At 37.6% G+C, this 21,006-nt stretch overlaps 1 protein-coding gene across 1 annotated transcript; it reads left to right on the top strand.

Annotated features, from left to right (window-relative positions):
- Positions 1-2,337: 2,337 nt before the first annotated feature.
- On the top strand, positions 2,338-3,748 carry LOC114292030 (protein FAR-RED IMPAIRED RESPONSE 1-like). The gene is made up of 2 exons (XM_082880520.1): positions 2,338-2,626; positions 2,886-3,748. Exons 1-2 carry the CDS (start codon positions 2,338-2,340, stop codon positions 3,746-3,748), a joined length of 1,152 nt encoding a protein of 383 aa, XP_082736646.1.
- The last annotated feature ends 17,258 nt before the right edge of the window (positions 3,749-21,006 follow it).

The raw sequence follows: 21,006 nt of genomic DNA, 5'->3' as shown, positions 1-21,006 counted from the left end.
TAATGATATCAAAGTTGTCGTCATATTTGACTTTTGGAAAAATAAAAACTAATTTAATGAAAATAAAAACAACCATCCATCACATGATCATTATCTAAATACATAATAAAAATTAATTTGGTAAACAAATAAATAAATGTGTAAAAGATTTATCAATTTTATATAATTTTATCTTTAGTGGATAGAAATAATTTTTTAAAAATTTAAAAATATTTTTTGACATTTATTTTTTTCAAATTAGTTTACGACCTTACCCTTAAAATTAAGTAATGGTATCTTCAATTGTCCTTATTTAGAACAAGATTCGAAATTGAAGATCAAATATGTCACAATTTAAAAGTAAGAAATCAAAGTGACATAAGTTCCATACTGTAGAGATCATTATTATAATGCATTTTTTTAATTCAAATTTATGATCTAAACACAATTGTAAGAAAATACTTAAAATTGACAATCAGTGACCCAATTCAAAATATTAACCCACAACACAGACTTTCAATATACATTATAGATCTCACATTCTGAATAATTTTTTAAGTATATTTTCTAAATTGATAATTCTATGGAGTGGTGGAGCCACCATGTGCGTAGAAAAAAATAGGGTTTTTTACTGGCCGGTCCTGAGTTTTGCACTTATTTCCTTCTTAGTCCTGACTTTTGATCTTGTGCACCAACAGGTCCTGAGCCTTTTTTTTTTGGTACCGTTTTACCCCTTCCCTGTTCTGGCGCGTTTCTGTTTGGATTTTCCATCAAAATATTGTGTTTGTGATTTGGATTTCTATGGAACTTCACGATTTGCTACTGTATTATTATGGAGCTTCGTGATTTCTGATTTCGCGCTTGGTGTATCTTCGCGATTTGTGATTTGCGATTGCGTGCTTGGTGATTCTTTCTATTTGCGATTTCGCGTTTGGTGTATAGTTATATTTTCTGATTTGCGGTGTTGTGGAGTTAGGTCGACTGGTATGTTTGATTTTGATTTCAATTTCAATGTTTTAGTTCTTTTTAGTTTGAGTTAGTGATTTTGATTTTGTGGTGATATTGTCGTTACTCTGTTGTTTTTGTTGCGATTGAATTTGTGTTTTGATCATGATATTGAAAGTTTTGAGATATATATTTGTTGATTGAATTTTAGATTTTTTTTTTTTTTGGTTACGAAATTGTGTTGATTGAACACAAGTGTTGGTTTGTTATTTTTATACAGTGATAATTTTATCACTGTGTATTTTGGGGGTGATGTTGGATTAACTTTTTCAACAGTGATAAATTTATGAGTGAGTATGGGAATAGGAGATGAAAAGGTTGCATAATGTAATGGTAAGATTCAAATCGAGTTACCATGTCTAATAAGTGTAAGCTTTATTCAGTGTTCTTGGTCTTTGGTGGTGTTAACTGCTAAAGTTATGAGTGTTGGTTTTTGGATGTGTTTGAGTTGGTTGATAATTTTATCACTGTATTCGATTTTGTTTTAGGGTGTTTGAATTGTTTGCTGAAATGTAATTGTTGTTTATTGCAGGATTTGTAGTGATGGAGAATTGGTTGTTTCTTATGTGCAAGTTTAAAGGTGTGACATTGGTTATCAAGTATAATGATGGATTTAATTTTAAGGATTTAGTATATAAATTGTGTGCAAAGTGGAGTGAGTTAGTTAGTAGTTCTATGAATATATCGTATTCAATGCCTGGACATTCTTCTTGTGGTCTACAAAGTGAAGAGGATTTGGAGGTTATGGTTGGACTGGCACTTTCTTGTGATATTCATCGTATTGATGTTTTTGTAAAGTGTTGTTCTTTGGGTGAAGGTTATATGATTTGTGATGGTGAAGCTAGTAGTAGTAGTAGTAGTAGTAGTAGTAGTAGTGTTGTTTGTGAAATTAATTTTTTGCCTTCATTTTATTCAAATCAACGGAAACCTTTACTCTCCGATGAGTGGGTTAATTGTATGAAAGGTGTGGGACAAAGGTTTGCTCAAGGAGTTGTTGAATTTCGAGATGCGTTGTCAAAGTATTCTATTCATTCCGGTTTTAATTTTGATTTTGTTAAGAATGATAAGGATCGTGTCACTGTTCATTGTAAGAGAATGGCTGATTTGGGATGTTTATAGAGAGTGCATGCTAGAGTGGAAAATTATAGTGAAGCTTTTGTTATTAAACAATTTGATGATGTTCATACTTGTGGATCTTCTTTTCGTACAATTAAACATGCTAGGATGACTTCAAGTATGATTGGTGGGCTAATTTCAAGTGATATTGGTAATAAGGCTTTGACATCGGTTAGTGAGGTGGTTTGTGATTTCAAGGACTATTATGGAACATAAGTTTCTTATCGGCGAGCTTGGATGGATGTTGAAAAAGCAAAGGGTCTTGTTTTTGGTGACTATTCATCATCATTTGACAATCTTCGTTGGTATGTTGATGCCGCTAATGCTTGCAATTCGGGGAGTGTTTTTGATATGGAATTTGATATTGATAGTAAAGGAAGACATTTCAAATGCTTGTTTTTCGCTTTTGAGGCATGTATTCATGGTTTCAAGTATTGTAGGCCTGTGTTGATGCTTGACGGAACTTTCTTGAAAGGAAGACACAAAGGTTGTTTATTGGCTGCTACGGTAAAAGATGGTAACCAAGGTATATTTTGTGTGTATGTGTTATTATTATTGAAACAGTGATAATTCTATCATTTTTGTTACTGGAGAGTGCTGATTATTGAGTATGGTCAATCTATTAGTGATAAATTTATGCTGTATACTTTTGTTAAATTTTTATATTTATATAGTGATAAATTTATCTATGGCTGGTGCTATATGTTATATACTTTGAGTTTTGATTTTCTTTTTGTAATTTTTTTATTTGTTACTGATAACGTGTGTATATATTTTGTTTGTAGGTTTATATCCATTATGTTTTGCTATTGTTGATAGTGAAAGTTATGACAGTTGGCATTGGTTATTGTCAAAGTTATTAGGTATTTTGACTTCGGAGAGGGATATTGCGTTTGTTACTGATCGACATGGAGGTTTGCTAAAAGCTTTAGCTGTGGTCTTTCCGTTTTCTTCTCATTCTTTTTGTCTAATGCATTTGAAGACAAACTTGAAGACTTATTTGTCAGTGAAGAGTCGCGAATCTAAAGAGTATTTGCTTACTCTTTTTAGTAAATGTGCATATGGTTCTACTATTGAGTTGTTTAATGAGCTATTTGAAGAATTTAAGGGTCGTTGTGGTCGTAGTGTTGAGAAGTTTCTTGAGGATTTGCCTAATGAGTGTTGGTGTAACGCTTATTTTCAAGGCAAGAGGTATGGTGAAATGTGCACAAATGTTGCGGAATCTTTTAATTCATGGATTAGGGATGAACGCCATTTGTTTTTAACTAGTCTTGTTGATGCTATACAGGTGAAACTAATGGAGCAATTTTTAAGAAGGAGAGAAGTTGGGAATAAGTGGAATCGTATTGTTTGTCCTTTTGCAGAGAAAAAGTTGGAAGAAACTTTTAATGATACAAAAGCATGGATAGTTAAGAAATGTAGTGATGACATTTATGAAATCCAATTGGATTATTCAGTTATGGTTGATATTGGGAAAGGTTGTTGTTCTTGTCGATTGTGGGAAATTGATTCTTTTCCTTGCAAACATGGTTTTTGTGCTATAAAGAGGAGTGGGAAGGATCTGAATTGCTTTCTTGATGATTACTACCGTGTTAGTAGTTATTGTGATTCTTATTCACATTCTATCTATCCAGTTCCTAGTATGTAGAAGTCAAATGTAGTTGTTGATGATGACATTGTTTTACCTCCTCTTTGTAAGAGACCAGCTGGATGTCCAAGAACGGAGAGAATACCTTCTAAGGGTGAAATCAAGAGAATTAGATGTAGTAGGTGTGGAAATGAAACGCCCTAAAAAAAAAAACATTAAACCCATCAATATAGACATGCATGGATATATAAAAAAGTTCCACATTCTTCCATTCATCAGAGTTCCATTACAAAAAGTATTACATGTTAACGACAAAAGCAAATGCCCTAAAGGCTTACAGCTTTCCAAGTTAACACTTGGTTATAACAAAAGAGTACTAACTCATTTACACATTAAGCCCTTGGCTTGAATATACATGTAATACATCAAGAAACTAAACAACAAAAAATCTGCCCGCCTCTAGCCTCCCAAGTTACGTCCTTGGAGGTGGCATGCTACCTGTACCTGAAAATGATATTCCCATATAGGGTGAGCCACAGCCCAGTAGAGATATGCTAAATACAGTATGAGTAATGACTAAGACATTAGCAATTGATAGATGTTCAATTTTCATAAACCAATTCATTTCCATTTCTTATCAATTTCACAATTTCCATCAATGGCTCAGAACCTGGCCAACCACTTATATGAGACAAAGACTCATATTAAACATTTTCCATTTTCACAATAGATAAACACACAGGTTATATCAATATCTCAACAGATAAGCATACAAGCTATATCCACATTTCAACAGATATGCATATTAGCTATATCAACACTTTCCATGACAAGCATATGAGCTGTATCAACACTACCAATGACAAGCATATAAGCTGTATCAACACATTATCTGACAAGCATATGAGCTGTATCAGTGGAGTCCATCCCCTATCTCCTCCCAAACAACATCTGGTTTAGAGGTCCATCCCCTATCTTCCCCTAAATCGTGGAGTACATCCCCTATCTCCTCCCATACACACAATGCATATATATACACAAAGGTCATATACACAATCAATCAATACATAACATTAATGTATTCCATCAACCGTCATACTCTATGACACATCCAATTGATTAGTTTTAGTTTGCCTAATCATCATGCATTGTCTACAACAATCAAAACTGCCCTCCACCGGTAGCCCAAGCAATTATTTCTAAACAGATAATAAAAGCTCCCAACAGATAAAATATCAATGTTTTCAAAAGTAAGCGATTAATAAATCTAACTCCACTATTCAACCATATAATGAACCGATTTCATTATTTCTAACTCGATTCCAAAAGTTTACAATTTTTCCCAAATTAATTATGCCAATTAATGTATACAATAAATTAGGGTTTTCTACCCCCCTTTCCCAATATTGACCCAATGGCCTAATATCAACAACCAACAACCATATCATCACTTTGGAACCCAAAAATACAAGTTATGAGCCCAAAATCACACAACCCTTTTTACACATTTTGAAACCCTAAGTCCCAAAATTTCCCAAGTTCAACACTCTATCAAAACAACTAGAAATCTAGGTCAAAGACCATAAGAGTGAGTAGGAATCCCTACCTCAAAGGATGACAACCAAAGGAGAAGATGATGAAAACGAACTTGTCCCAAATCACGAGTTTCTCGGATCAAAAGATAGCCCTCGACGATCAACAACTCTTTTGTAAAGGCCAAAGGTGAGGAAATCACTCATACTAGATCAATACCTAGAGAGAAGGTAGAGTTCTAGAGTGAGAAGCTCAATAATGGTGTTTTTGGAAAAGTATGAGAGAGAAGAAAAGTGAAAAAGTGATTTAAAATGACCCAGCGGATAACTCATATATGCATGACCCGCTCGAGTGGAGAACACAACGCTCGAGCGCCAAGAACAAAATCTGGACACACTTGAGCGCAATAAGGCCCGCTCGAGCGCCAAGACACAAGAATAAAGCACTTCTGCTCGAGCGCGAAAACCAGTCCGCTCGAGCGTAGATTTCCCCTTCCCAGAACCTATATCCAGAAAGTACTACCCGCTCGAGCGCCAACAAACCCGCTCAAGCGCCACCGTTCGAGCGTAAACAAACCCGCTCGAGCGCAAAAATCACATCTGCAGAAGTTTTGCAGGAACACGAAATACTGGAGGTATGCAATCCCCGCTCGAGCGCAAGAAGACCCGCTCGAGCGGACCGCCTAAAAACTGAACAACAAGGAATTGAAACCAAGGCCTAACCAACCTGTAACAACCCTCCTCAAAACATCCTAAAACTCAATCAAGTGGAATTAAAGGACGACAACAAGATAGATACCACTACCAACTTCACGGAACCGAGTCCGGAATACAACAGAACAGTAGAGGGACAACCGAGATCGCTATAACCTCCCCCCCTTAAAGAATTTCGTCCCCGAAATTAAACACAAGTTTTTCAAAAACATTTCTCCATTCTCAATAATATTACAACATAATATTAAACAACCCGACCCATCACCGGTCAATTCCATCTCTTTCAAGAGGCATTTCACAACAATTATTACAAGTGCATTATCAACATGCAATTTTCTTCCATTTCCAACCATTTCCAATATACATGGTTCACAGTTCATATCGTAATCAATATACATGACACAACTCCAATTCGACAATATAGTCAACATTTGCAATATCATAATCAACTCCCATATCAAGGTAAGTTCTACAACATACTTTCATTAAACCAAAACATTACCAATGTTTTACAACTTAAGACATATATAAAGCTCTTAAGTCCAACAACATTACATAATCTAAATACCAAATTACTCATCAATAAACAAGTCCAGATATTTCTCGCGGACCTCCAACTCACGTTCCCAAGTAGCTTCCTCCACTCCGTGATGTTTCCACAAAACCTTCACCAAAGGGATGGTCTTGCCACGCAGGACTTGATCCCGCCTATCCAAGACCCGAACCGGTCTCTCCTCATACGAGGCATCCTCATCTACCTCTAAGTCGGTCCAATCTAACACATGCGATGGATCCGGCTCATACTTCCGAAGCATACTCACATGAAACACGTCATGAACTCCGGACAACTGTGGCGGCAACGCTAAACGATAAGCAACCTCGCCAATCCTCTCAAGGATCTCAAAAGGCCCAATAAACCGAGGGGATAACTTCCCACTCTTCCCAAACCTCATCAAAGCCCGCCTAGGTGATATTTTCAAGAAGACATGATCACCTACCTCAAACTCCAAAGGTCTCCTCCTACGGTCGGAATAACTCTTTTGGCGACTTTGGGCTGTAACAAGCCTCTTACGGATAAGCTCAACTTTCTCCGTCGTCTCCCTAACCAACTCCGGACCCAACAAAGGTGCATCACCCACCTCGGCCCAACACACTGGAGACCTACACGGTCGGCCATACAAGGCCTCAAACGGTGCCATACCGATACTAGACTGAAAACTGTTATTGTAGGCGAACTCTACCAATGGCAAGTGCCTCTCCCACGTCCCACTAAAGTCAAGGACACAACCCCGAAGCATATCCTCAAGGATCTAAATAGTACGCTCGGACTGCCTGTCAATCTGAGGATGATAAGCCGTACTAAAGGTCAACTTAGTGCCCAAGGCATTCTGCAAACTCTGCCACAACCTAGCAGTAAAACGAGGATCTCTATCTGAGACGATCGTCACTGGGACCCCGTGCAATCTCACTATGTCCCGAATATACAAGTCGGCAAGATGATCTACCGCATCTCTCACGCGCATAGGAATGAAGTGCGCCGACTTAGTCAACCGGTCTACAACCACCCAAATGGCATCACTACCCCGCTGAGTCCTTGAAAGACCTACAACGAAGTCCATAGTGACGTGCTCCCACTTCCACTCGGCAATAGGCAAGGGTTGCAACAAACCCGCTGGCCTCTGATGCTCGGCCTTCACTTGCTGGCAAGTAAGGCACTTCGATACGAAAACAGCCACATCTCTCTTCATACCGCGCCACCAAAACTGGCGACCCAAATCTCGATACATCTTAGTGCCTCCCAGATGCACCGCAAGGCGCGGATGATGGAACTCTCGGAGTACTTCCTCTCAGTAAGACTCCGTCACAAACAAACGGTCTCGGTATCTCACACTCTGGTCGGGATACACCGTCAAACCCTTCTCAACCTTCCCACTTGAGATCTTCTCTCAGAGTGATTCCACCTCAAGGTCACCTCTCTGCGCCTCTAACACTCGAGTTACAAGTGTAGGCTGCGCAACAACAGAAAACAAGACCGCAGCCTCAACGGATTCGCCCAGTAGCAAATCAAACTCGCCAAGTACACCCAACATCCCTCATTCCCGGATGGCTATACAAGCTACATCACTAATGGATTTCCTACTAAGGGCATCAGCCACAACATTGGCCTTTCCCGGGTGATAGTGCAACTCAAAATCGTAGTCCTCAATGAACTCCATCCATCTCCTCTGCCTCAAATTCAAGTCTCTCTGTGTAAACAGGTACTTCAAACTCTTGTGGTCCGAGAATACCTCGAACCTCTCACCATAAAGGTAGTGCCTCCAAATTTTCAAGGCAAAGATCACTGCTGCTAACTCTAGGTCGTGTGTAGGGTAGTTCTTCTCGTGAATTTTCAACTGACGCGAGCCATAAGCTACCACTTTCCCTTCTTACATTAACACACAACCCAAACCCTCTCGTGAGGCATCACAATAAACCGCATAACCCAACCCTCTCTTCGGAATAATCAAAACCGGAGCTGTGGTCAATCTAACCTTCAACTCTTGGAACGACTTTTCGCAAGTCTCACTCCACACAAATTTAACCCCTTTCCGCGTCAATCTAGTTAACGACGAAGCTAGCCTGGAGAAATCTTTCACAAACTGATGGTAATACCCAGCTAATCCCAGAAAACTGCGGATCTCAAACACACTCTTAGGCTGTGCCCAATCTTGCACTGCCTCTACCTTGGATGTATCAACAGACACCCCTTCCCTGGATACCACATGGCCTAAGAACTTCGCCTCTCCTAGCCAGAACTCACACTTCCCAAACTTGGCATACAGCCTATGGGCTCTAAGCAACTCAAGCACCACTCTCAAGTGTTCCTCGTGCTCCTCCTCAAAAGGCGAATAGATAAGAATGTCGTCCACGAAAACGACTACAAATCGATCCAAGAATTCCCGGAAAATCCGGTTCATCAAGTCCATAAAGACTGCCGGTGCATTGGTAAGCCCGAATGGCATCACCAGAAACTCATAATGGCCATACCGCGTACGGAATGCCGTCTTTGGAATATCCTCCTCCCTGACCCTCAACTGGTGGTAACCCGATCTCAAGTCTATCTTAGAGAAACAACGGGAACCCTTCAACTGGTCAAACAGATCATCTATACGAGGCATAGGGTACTTATTCTTGACCGTAGCCCGATTCAACTTCTGGAAGTCTATACACAATCTCAAGGCACCATCTTTCTTTTTAGCAAAGAGGGCCGGTGCTCCCCACGGTGAAACACTAGGGCGAACAAAACCCTTATCTAACAATTCCTGGCGCTGAATCTTCAACTCACTCAACTCGGCTGGGGCAAAACGATAAGGTGCCATAGAAATCGGCGCTATGCTGGGCACTAAATCAATAGAGAACTCTATCTCTCGGTGAGGTGGCAAACTAACGAGGTCCTCGGGAAAAACATCCGAATACTCACAAACCACCCTCGGCAATACAATCTGGGTCTCATCACACTCACCACTCAGAAAGCTAGCAAGTAGACCACTAAGCTCACTCCGCCCTCACGAATCATACCCCGGTGGTAAAACACTACCAACCCGGTCTCCCAAGAAATGGAACCACTCCCCGCTCAAGGTACATAACGTGACCCTCTGGCGGTAGCAATCGATAACAGCCCGGTATGACGATAGCCAGTCCATACCCAAAATAACATCAAAGCCCTTCATGGGCATGGTCACAAATGGAAAAGGAAGCCTATGGTCGGCGACCTCTATATCACAACCTCTAACATCTTGTTTCAAGATCAACTCACCACCAATAGGCGATACCACACAAATAGGAGATGCTAACTGTGCCAACTCCAATTCCAAAACAGACGCAAATGCAGCAGACACAAAAGAATGAGATGCACCCGTATCAATCAACACACTAGCAACCGAGTTGCAAAACAGAAAAGTACCTCTCACTACTGATGGAGCCGGTACTAGGTCCTACGCGGTAACAGCATACACGCGCCCTGTAGGCCCCTGATCCACCTGCTCACCTCTAGGAGCATACGACTGCTGCACTGACTGGGATGACGACGCTCCTGGATTGGCCCTCGAGGCCTGCACAGACTGAGCTGGCTGAAATCCCTGCGTCTGTCTAGAACCAGACGCTCCCGAAGTAGCACTCAACTGTGGGCAATACCTCTTCAGGTGCCCAGGCTGACCACACTGATAGCAAGACAAAGGCTGGCCCCTGCCCTGACTCTGGCCCTGAGGTCTAGCTGAAGAAGAAGCAGCTTGCTGACCCTCTCCTTTCTGTGGGCAAACCGAAGACTTGTGACCCAGCTGGCCACATGCAAAACAAGTCAAGCCTCCCTGACTACCTCTCTCAGAGCCCGCACTCGACACTGGAAAGGTCGATCTAGCCAAACCGCCCTGAGACTGCTGAGGGTTAGAACCCCTCTGTCTCCTGCCATCACCCTGACCATCTTGGCTCCTCTTGGAGCCTCTCTGCCCCTTATCCTCCTCCTGCATCATGAGCTCCATATGAGCTGCCGCATCCACCAAACGTCTATACTCTTGGATGAAAGATCCACCAACCCTCAACTTGAGGCCTCGCCTCAACTTCCGCTCAAACTCAAAGCAACGACGTTCCTCGGACGCCACCAGTTCAGGTGCAAACCTGGACAGACAAGTAAAAGTAGCCTCAAACTCGGCCACAGACAAGCCTTGCTGTCTAAGCTGGCAAAACTGCTCTCTCAGCTTCTCCCTCGTAGCTGAAGATAAAGACTTCTCCTGGAAAGCATTCACAAACGCCTCCCATGCACCACCAACACGACCCTTCTCATACTTCCACCATTGACCCACATCTCCCTTCAGTTGGAAGGATGCCGAGGTCACCTTCAAAGCCCCGTCCTCGATGCCAAGCATCTCGAACGTCTTCGCCATCTGTTCCAACCACTCGTCAGCCTTAAGTGGCTCCTTTGGATCCCCAACAAACTCGTCTGGGTTAGACCAGAAGAATTCCCTCTTCAAGAAAGAAGGCCTCAGCAACCTGATTCTCAGCTCTGAGAATACCCAAAGCTCCTGCTATCTCTCGGGCCAAGGCGCCCATAGCTTGCTGACCCGCTGGCTCGGCCACATTGGCCTGACCAACTCCCTCCTGCACTGCCGGAACCTCCTCCGGTAGAGGTACCTCCTGCCTACCATGCCTGCCACGCCTACCACGCCCTTGTTCTGATATCCTAATAAAGGTAACCAAGACTATTAGCACATTTACAAATGTGCTGAAGCTATAACACTCGCGTCCTAATGCATGGACAACTGTAATTCACTCCATGTAAGCACATAAGCACATAACCATTTACGAATTTCATTTCCGGATAATGATAGTCCCGAGGCGTTACTAGAGTTTCGGTTAGAAACAGCATTGATCAAGTGCTTTTCCAACAAGACTCCTAGAAACCCAAGGATCCAATCAACATCCTAGAAACTACATTCCATACCCACAGCCACATAAGCATGTTATCAATTAAGCACATAGCATATGACACTACATCTAAGTCTCTATCAAGTGAGACAAACCCATTGTGATCCTAATCACTTCCCACGTACCCAAAGTATTTACCCGGTACGCTCTGATACCAAGTTGAAACGCCCTCAAAAAAAAAAAAAAAAACCATTAAACCCATCAATATAGACATGCATGGATATATAAAAAAGTTCCACATTCTTCCATTCATCAGAGTTCCATTACAAAAAGTATTACATGTTAATGACAAAAGCAAATGCCATAAAGGCTTACAGCTTTCCAAGTTAACACTTGGTTACAACAAAAGAGTACTAACTCATTTACACATTAAGCCCTTGGCTTGAATATACATGTAATACATCAGGAAACTAAACAACAAAAAATCTGCCCGCCTCTAGCCTCCCAAGTTACGTCCTTGGAGGTGGCATGCTACCTGTACCTGAAAATGATATTTCCATATAGGGTGAGCCACAGCCTAGTAGAGATATGCTAAACACAGTATGAGCAATGACTAAGACATTAGCAATTAATAGATGTTCAATTTTCATAAACCAATTCATTTCCATTTCTTATCAATTTCACAATTTCCATCAATGGCTCAGAACCTGGTCAATTACTTATATGAGACAAAGACTCATATTAAATATTTTCCATTTTCACAATAGATTAACACACAGGTTATATCAATATCTCAACAGATAAGCATAAAAGCTATATCCACATTTCAACAGATATGCATATTAGTTATATCAACACTTTCCATGACAAGCATATGAGCTGTATCAACACTTCCAATGACAAGCATATAAGCTGTATCAACACATTATCTGACAAGCATATGCGCTGTATCAGTGGAGTCCATCCCCTATCTCCTCCCAAACACACAATGCATATATATACACAAAGGTCATATACACAATCAATCAATACATAACATTAATGTATTCCATCAACCGTCATACTCTATGACACATCCAATTGATTAGTTTTAGTTTGCCTAATCATCATGCATTGTCTACAACAATCAAAACTACCCTCCACCGGTAGCCCAAGCAATTATTTCTAAACAGATAATAAAAGCTCCCAACAGATAAAATATCAATGTTTTCAAAAGTGAACGATTAATAAATCTAACTCCACTATTCAACCATATAATGAACAGATTTCATTATTTCCAACTCGATTCCAAAAGTTTACAATTTTTCCCAAATTAGTTATGCCAATTAATGTATACAATAAATTAAGGTTTTCTACCACCTTTCCCAATATTGACCCAATGGCCTAATATCAACAACCAACAACCATATCATCACTTTGGAACCCAAAAATACAAGTTATGAGCCCAAAATCACACAACCCTTTTTACACATTTTGAAACCCTAAGTCCCAAAATTTCCCAAGTTCAACACTCTATCAAAACAACTAGAAATCTAGGTCAAAGACCATAAGAGTGAGTAGGAATCCCTACCTCAAAGGATGACAACCAAAGGAGAAGATGATGAAAATGAACTTGTCCCAAATCACGAGTTTCTCGGATCAAAGGATAGCCCTTGACGGTCAACAACTCTTTTGTAAAGGCCAAAGGTGAGGAAATCACTCATACTAGATCAATACCTAGAGAGAATGTAGAGTTCTAGAGTGAGAAGCTCAACAATGGTGTTTTTGGAAAAGTATGAGAGAGAAGAAAAGTGAAAAAGTGATTTAAAATGACCCAGCGGATAACTCATATACGCATGACCCGCTCGAGCGGAGAACACAACGCTCGAGCGCCAAGAACAAAATCTGGACGCGCTCGAGCGCAATAAGGCCCGCTCGAGCGCCAAGACACAAGAATAAAGCACTTCCGCTCGAGCGCGAAAACCAGTCCGCTCGAGCGTAGATTTTCCCTTTCCAGAACCTATATCCAGAAAGTACTACCCGCTCGAGCGCAAACAAACCCGCTCGAGCGCCACCGCTCGAGCGTAAACAAACCCGCTCGAGCGCAAAAATCACATCTGCAGAAGTTTTGCAGGAACACGAAATACTGGAGGTATGCAATCCCCGCTCGAGCGCAAGAAGACCCGCTCGAGCGGACCGCCTAAAAACTGAACAACAAGGAATTGAAACCAAGGCCTAACCAACCTGTAACAACCCTCCTCAAAACATCCTAAAACTCAATCCAGTGGAATTAAAGGACGACAACAAGATAGATACCACTACCAACTTCACGGAACCGAGTCCGGAATACAACAGAACAGTAGAGGGACAACCGGGATCGCTATAGAAAAGATGTGAACTCATAATCAGAAGACATGTAAACAAGCTTTGCTTTAATTGTATTGAATTTAATTGAATTACTTTGTTTGAGAGTTGAGAGGTGTTACTTGCATTGAATGATTGAGTATTTTTGGAAAGATGTATCATTCTGGTACTTGCATTGAATGATTGAGGAATTTGTTACAGGATTAAGTTTCACAGATTTATATTATTTGATTTGGATTAAATGTAGTTGCTGTTTTTGGTGTTTTATAAAGTGATAAATTTATCACTAGTTGGTTTGGACAAGTTGATGGATTATTTTTTTGTAAGAATGATAAATTTACCATTAATATGGTTCTTGAATTTTGTTATTTTGGAGAATGATAAATTTATCACTTATTGTGTGGGAAGAGTTGATGGTTTATTACATTTATGTCAGTGGTTGATAAATTTATCACTTCCATATCCAAGAAAATGTTATTTTCTATAGTGATAAATTTATCATTGTCAGGAGTTATCTAGTTTTCCTAGGAAAAATTTTCACAATACAAAGGTGTAGATCAAATCTCTAGAATACATAATTGCATATCTGCTGTGTTAACTGCTTTAAAAAGCAAAAATTTTTAGATCAACTACCATGTTTATCTAGTTTAGCAACAAGTTCTCAGTCTGCATACTGTTTTGTGGTCACTCAGAAGCTAGCTTTGGATGTTTGAGTTGTTTAACTAAAGTATCAAATGTTTTGATTATTCAGAAATCACCAAGGATGGCATGTTCTTACATTCATTTTCAAAGTTGGGAATATCTACAAATTGTAACAGTATTTTAATTTCCAATTTGGACAATGTAATAGTGCTTGTGTTTTAATTTTCAATTAGGTAAATTTTTTATTATTTTTTATAGTGTTTTATTTACTTGAATTAGGGAAAAAGGATGTGTGTGTGTGTGTGTGTAAGAGAGAGAGGGAGAGAGAGAGAGAGAGAGTCGCTCGTCTTTTTGTTTGAACATTGGTAAATTTATCAGTGTTCACAGTGATAAATTTGTTGAAACAGTAATAAATTTATCAGGGTAAACAAAACACTATAAAAAATAAATTTATCAGTATAGTGACTCCAAACCTGTTATTACCCTTTAAATTCAAGACAAATACTCAGATTAGAATCAATTTTTTGAATGAAATTTGGATAACAAGACTGATATGAAAAACCAGGTTTGGTAATGATATGACTAAAAAAGACTGAATGTTTCATTGAAGCGAGATTGTAACAAGCAAGCATTGTCCATAACTTTGACATTGTAACAACGAAGCACTGTCCATAACTTTGACATTGTAGCAACGAAGCATTGTAATATTCATTGGAGGAAAGTAAGAACCAAAATCATCAAAATACAGGTAACACTGTAACAAGCAAACAAGCGAAATGTATGAAGTATTGACATTCTAACAACCAAATGAATCAGTGTTTCCTTTTGTTTTCTTCTATTCAAGATCTGTTGGTTATTGCAGAGGCAAGTCATCAATGTTTTAATCAGTTATTTGTTGCTGAGGAACTTGTTGGTCAGTCAAGAAGATAGTTAACATATCAGCTCTCAATTGATTGCATTCTTCCTTGGAAAAAGTAGTCATTATGTTGTTATTGGAAACATATTGCCTGATGATGTAGCAAACAAGGATTCCGCAATCAAGCCTGCAAAAACATTTTGAAAACAAAATATTATAATTTGGTTTTGTTGTTTTTTTTTTTTTTTAATAACAGTGTTTTGTTATTGATAAACTTACGGTGTGTCTTCTTGTTGTGGGTTGTTCATGATGTTCTCTGTCTGTTGTTGAAATTTATCAGGGTGAATAAGAGTTGGGTTCTCATCCTTTATGTATTTTTCAATAACCTCTCTCTGCAACATATACATTTGTATAATTGTTGTATTAGAAAGTTAGTTGAAACAATTAATGAGAAACCATGGATTTAAAGAATGATAAATATATTACTGTATAAATTTTTGATGTATAACTAAGCATGGATCAGGATTTATGTATTGGATTAATGGTAAGTTTGATAGTGAAAAGATTTTTACCACTTCATTTGCAGCATTGAAGTGTGGATCTTTAGGCATTGTTCCCCTTGGTCTCATCAAATTGTAGAATTTCCATGAAGCTTCTTCAATGTCAAGGACAAGTATTGTCCAGTGAAAATTTTGGTGGATTGGGAAGAGAAGGTATCTTGCTTTCATGGCTTCTGGCATCATTTTGTTTAGCATTCTTTGTCATGCTTCCTCATCTTTTGTAGTGAACAAGTGCCAACAAATATAAATAAAAAATAAAAATGTTAATTTAAGTTTAAACTTTTTCAAATTAAATAGGTGGTGAGTATGAAACTTTTTGTCACTGTGATCAAAATTTTATCAATCCATATCAAAATGTATCAGTGCATTGCAAAATTCATCTATACTACATATAAAAGGAACACATCTATTGGTGTCTTGAGGGCTTTTTTTCTCCTCCATGTGAAATGGATCTTTATATCCACTAATATATCTACACTATGCTTCTCTTTCATTATGTAAATATTCATAGATGATCTGTAACAGGCTATATATCCATACTGCTTATTTGAAGTACACTCATGTGAGTGTGCACATCTACTAATATATATATATATATATGATGATTCTGTCCATTCCATAGTTGTAATGAAAGTTGTCCGTTACTTAATAAATTACATCAAACAAGAGCTCTATGAGGCTTCACCAGTAACAAAATAAAAGTGAACTATGTCCTGCAACATCATAGCATATAATTAAGCTATTTCAATTTCAATACATCTCAATATTTGTTGAAGTTCTCAATATCATATGCAGTAGTTTCGAAAACCCAAAAAACTGCCCATAATTTTTAATCAAAGAATGGGATTTACTCATACTGTGGTGCTACAATAACAAGGTCAAAATATATAACAGTGATTAGAAAATCTGAGTCAGAAATTCTGGTTTGGTTTGCTTGACTTTTTGTTTCACATGTCAAGCTTTGAATTAGGAAACAGGGCCAATTGAAGAGGGAATGTAGTGTCATATGTTTGAAACTAGTTACTCAGTTGAGCAAACAGAGGTTATACACTGATAAAAAAGAATACAAGTGTTGTTCCTCAGTTATGCAAACTAGTTACTTACATGGCAACTTGAAATGAATACGAATGATGTTGTTCCTTGTTTTTGTGCAAGCAAATGTTCTGCATAAACATCTATTACCTGTGTTGAAAACAAAAAACAAAACAAGGAATTAATATAAATTAAACACTAAAATGTTATTTTAATGAGTTATAAATTCAACTTACAATGCCTGCCAAATCTTGACCCTTCAATATTTTGTCAATGTCATTTAAGTAGACATAGGTTCCATGGTGAGATCCTTGCCACACTGGCTGATCCTTGAAAAAAAGGTTATTAGTATTGGAATAATAAATTTATTAATATTTTTTGAATATTTGATACTTATAAATTCAATATGAGTTAATGATAAACAGTCGGCAAAAGTGAACTATAGGAGTCAAGAGAGAAGATTGTTACTTTTTTTTTTTTTGTATTCGCCCAATGTGCAATGAGATTTTGCCTTGATTTTTCTGGTAGGATGTTGAAAATTTTGTTTGAAGTTTTCAATTTCTTCATTGCAGGCTGCTGTTGTGCGTGTTATTCTTTCGAGTACTTGTTTGCCTTAGCCAATGTTGCAATTCTCTCATGGAGTATTTTGATTTCTTCATCTTTCCTTTGCATTTGTTTTTTGTGTTGTTCTTGCATTTCCTTTTTTGGCTTGTTGAGTTGCTGCTGCAGGTTATCATTTGCAGTTTGAAGGATGTCCCTTTCCATTTTTAACTTTTCCATTTTGAGCATGTCGTCTTCTATCCTCTCAAAAACAAGTACTTCTACCAGATTTGGATCCACTTCAGGCTCTTTGTCAACTTTGTTTACTTCACTATTTTCTGATTCAAAGGGTACTGTTTTCTTTTTCTTTTCAGGGCATATTTTGTGTGGAATTGGTTCCCATGTTTGATGTTTGGATTTGTCTTCAGTCAATGTTTGTTCTTCTTTTTCAGAAATTTCAGCCTGATTTTGTTGTTGAAAATCAGCATCTTCATCTTCATCTTCATCTTTATCCTGAATTTCTCCTAGCAGCATTTGGTATATTTTTTTCTCTTCATCTGTGTGCTTCAAATTGTTCTCCTATTTAGATGAAAATTAAAAAAATGAATGATATGATACAAATTTCAGAGATAAATTTCTCATAGAAAATTTTATCACTCAACTAGGCATAGTAGATTTATGATTGTATAGCAAATTTTATCACTGAACTAGGCATAGTTAGCAAACTTGTCATTGTATATCAAATCTTATCACTGAATTAGTAAAAGTAAGCTAATAAAGTAAATACAAGACAAAATGTCTAATTTAATTCATTTTTACGGATAAATTTATCAATACAGAAACCTAATCAATTCTAGTCGAATATAAAGTAACACAAATAAAGTAAATATTAAACGAAACTCATGCACAGTAGACAAATAGAAAAACATTCACTAGATAAAAGAATTTATCACTCAATTAGGTATACTAAGGGAAATTTGTCACTTAATTAGGCAAATTAAATAAATTTATCAGTGTGAACAAAAATTTATCACTACATAAGAAAATCTATCATTTGTTTAAACAAAACAAAGGTTAGCATTGCATACCACAATATCTTTTAGCTCTTGCAAGGATGAACTTGGGAATTACTGTCCCAAACATGTGATGTTCCATTTAGCAAATCTTGGGATTGCATTTTTGGCATTGGGTTTGATGGTGCTCGTGTGCTCGCATATCCAATACTGTTGAAGACAAAAAAATTGTTATAAACAAGTATTTAGTAAATGTAAATATTATAGTTCATAAGTTATTAGTGAGATATTTACTTACCAATAGGACCATCACACATCCGGACACTTTATCAATTTGGTTGATGTTTCTTTCTATTGATTTTGTGAGCTGTTGCTTTGCTGCGTCGCACCAATCATAAGACTTCATTTTGTCAATATCCTCAAGATATTTCATGAACCCCTAACCAATTGTAGTGCCAGTACCAGGATATAACAAGAGCAAGCAAATCAAGAGGCACACAAGCCTCACAACATCTTCTCTGTCTTGCTTCTCAAAAGTTTGGTTATCAACTTTTGGATTGAAGCACTTGTCATTCTATTCTCCCTTATTTTCCTTCTTTTTACCAAATCTATGTCATCTTTTCTTCCATATCCAAGATGCATCTTCTTTTGTCCACATGCATTCCCAAAAATTAACTTGAAATCATTTCTTTTTAACTTGAGCTTCTTCCCTCCAATTTGAAATGTGGTTCCATCCATTTGGTATGTTTGCAAGATTTTTGCAACCACATCATCATATTTTATTGAATCTGCTTTTTGCACCTTTTTCTTTGACAAAATGTCAACTAGAAGGAAGAATGGAGTCTTTTTCAATATTTGGAAATGCTTCTTTTCAAGTTTCGTGGCATTGAAGAATCTGATGAGGGATAACATGTTTGAGCGGTACACATATTTTGCTTCACGGTCATGAATTTGATCACTTCTTGTTTTTCTTCCCTCTATTTTCTTCTTGCCTTTTGGTTTGTGCTGGTTTGGTTCTTGTTTGTTTTGTTGGGGCTTGGTTGTTGTTTCTGCTCTTTTCTATTGTTGGTGTTTGGTTATGCTTTCTTTTTGTTGTCCTTGTTTTTGAGCTTCATTTGCAAGTTCATCCTTCTTTTGTCTCTGTCTTTTTTTCCTTTCTTCTTGTTTGCTGGTTGTTTCTCTTGTTGCTGTTTCCTTTTTTTTTGTCTTGTTGCTTTTTTGGCTCTTTCTTGTCTTTCTCTTCTTGCTTTTGGGTTTTTGCTGGTAAAGATCTTCTCTCTGGCATAGATAATGTCATGACAGAGCTCACAACATCTATATAAAAGAAGGATATCAATGTAGTAGGCAAACCATGCAAAATTTATGGATACACAACCAAATTTATCATTTAATTAAGCAAAGAAACACTGAAAAAACTTGAATATATTCATAATTCCTCTGTATTGATTTTGTTAGCTAGCAAACAAAATAATTCAAACAATGAAAGAAGAATAAGAAGAATTATGACAAAATTTATTATGTAATTAAGCAAAGAAAGCTTATACAGTGAAGAGTTGTAATAATGATCAGAAAACAGACCACTCAATTGAGTTGGGTTAGATGCATGTGGCAATAGTTGAGAAGGAATTCATTGCATCAATTCACGTGTGACATGTATATAAGTTGCTATTGTTTATTACCTTCAATGGATTGTTGCTGTTTCCTTATTCTTTCTTTTGCTTTTGCTTGTTTTTGAGCTTCATCTGCAGGTTCTTGTCTCTGATGTCTCTGTCTTTTCTCCCTTTCTTGTTGTTTGGTTGTTGTTGCTATTCTTGCAGTTTCCTTTTTGTTGCCTTGTTGCTTTTTTTTTTTTTTGGTTTCTTTTCTTGCTTTTGGGTTTTTGCTGGTAAAGATCTTTTTTTTGGCATAGATAATGTCATGAGAGAGGTCACAACATCTATATAAAATAAGGATATTAATCAAGTAGGCAAATCATGCAAAATTTATGGATATACAACCAAATTTATCATTTAATTAAGCAAAGAAACACTGATAAAACTTGAATATATTCATAATTCCTCTGTATTGATTTTGTTAGCTAGCAAAAAAAATAATTGAAACAATCAAAGAAGAATAAGAAGAATTATCACAAAATTAATTACGTAATTAAGCAAACAAAGCTTATACAGTGAAGAGTTGTAATAATGATCAGCAAAACAGAGCACTCAATTGGGTTGGGTCAGATGCATGTGGCAATAGTTGGGAAGGAATTCATTGCATTAATTCACCTGTGACATGTATATAAGTTGCTATTGTTTATTACCTTCAATGGATTGTTGATGTTCCCTTTTTCTTTCTTTTGCTTCTGCTTGTTTTTGAGCTTTATCTACAGGTGCTTGTTTCTGATGTGTCTGTCTTTTCACCCTTTCTTGTTGTTTGGTTGTTGTTGCTGTTCTTGTGGTTTCCTCTTTGTTATCTTCTTGTTTTTTTGTCTCATTATTCTCTTGCTTTTCTTGCTTTTGTCGTTTTGCAGTATAAGATCTTGTTTCTGGGCGAGATAATCTCTTTCGAGAACTCGCAACATCTATATGAAAGAGGTATATCGATGAATTAGGCAAACCATGCAAAATTTATGGATATACGACAAAATTATCATTTAATTAAGCAAAGAAACACTAATAAAACTTGAATATATTCATAATTCCTC

The sequence above is a fragment of the Camellia sinensis genome, chromosome 7 (assembly GCF_055761805.1).
Source record: "Camellia sinensis isolate YWXY chromosome 7, ASM5576180v1, whole genome shotgun sequence".
NCBI classification, from domain to species: domain Eukaryota; kingdom Viridiplantae; phylum Streptophyta; class Magnoliopsida; order Ericales; family Theaceae; genus Camellia; species Camellia sinensis.
The sequence above is the reverse complement of the archived record's forward strand: the minus strand, read 5'-3'. Positions and strand labels throughout refer to the sequence as shown.

What these genes read in the sequence shown, in the direction of transcription:
- LOC114292030 (XM_082880520.1), top strand. Translation starts at nt 2,338, where the DNA reads ATGGATGTTGAAAAAGCAAAGGGTCTTGTTTTTGGTGACTATTCATCA. An exon ending in GGTAAAAGATGGTAACCAAG is followed by an intron (nt 2,627 to 2,885) that starts GTATATTTTGTG and finishes TTTTGTTTGTAG; the next exon opens with GTTTATATCCATTATGTTTT.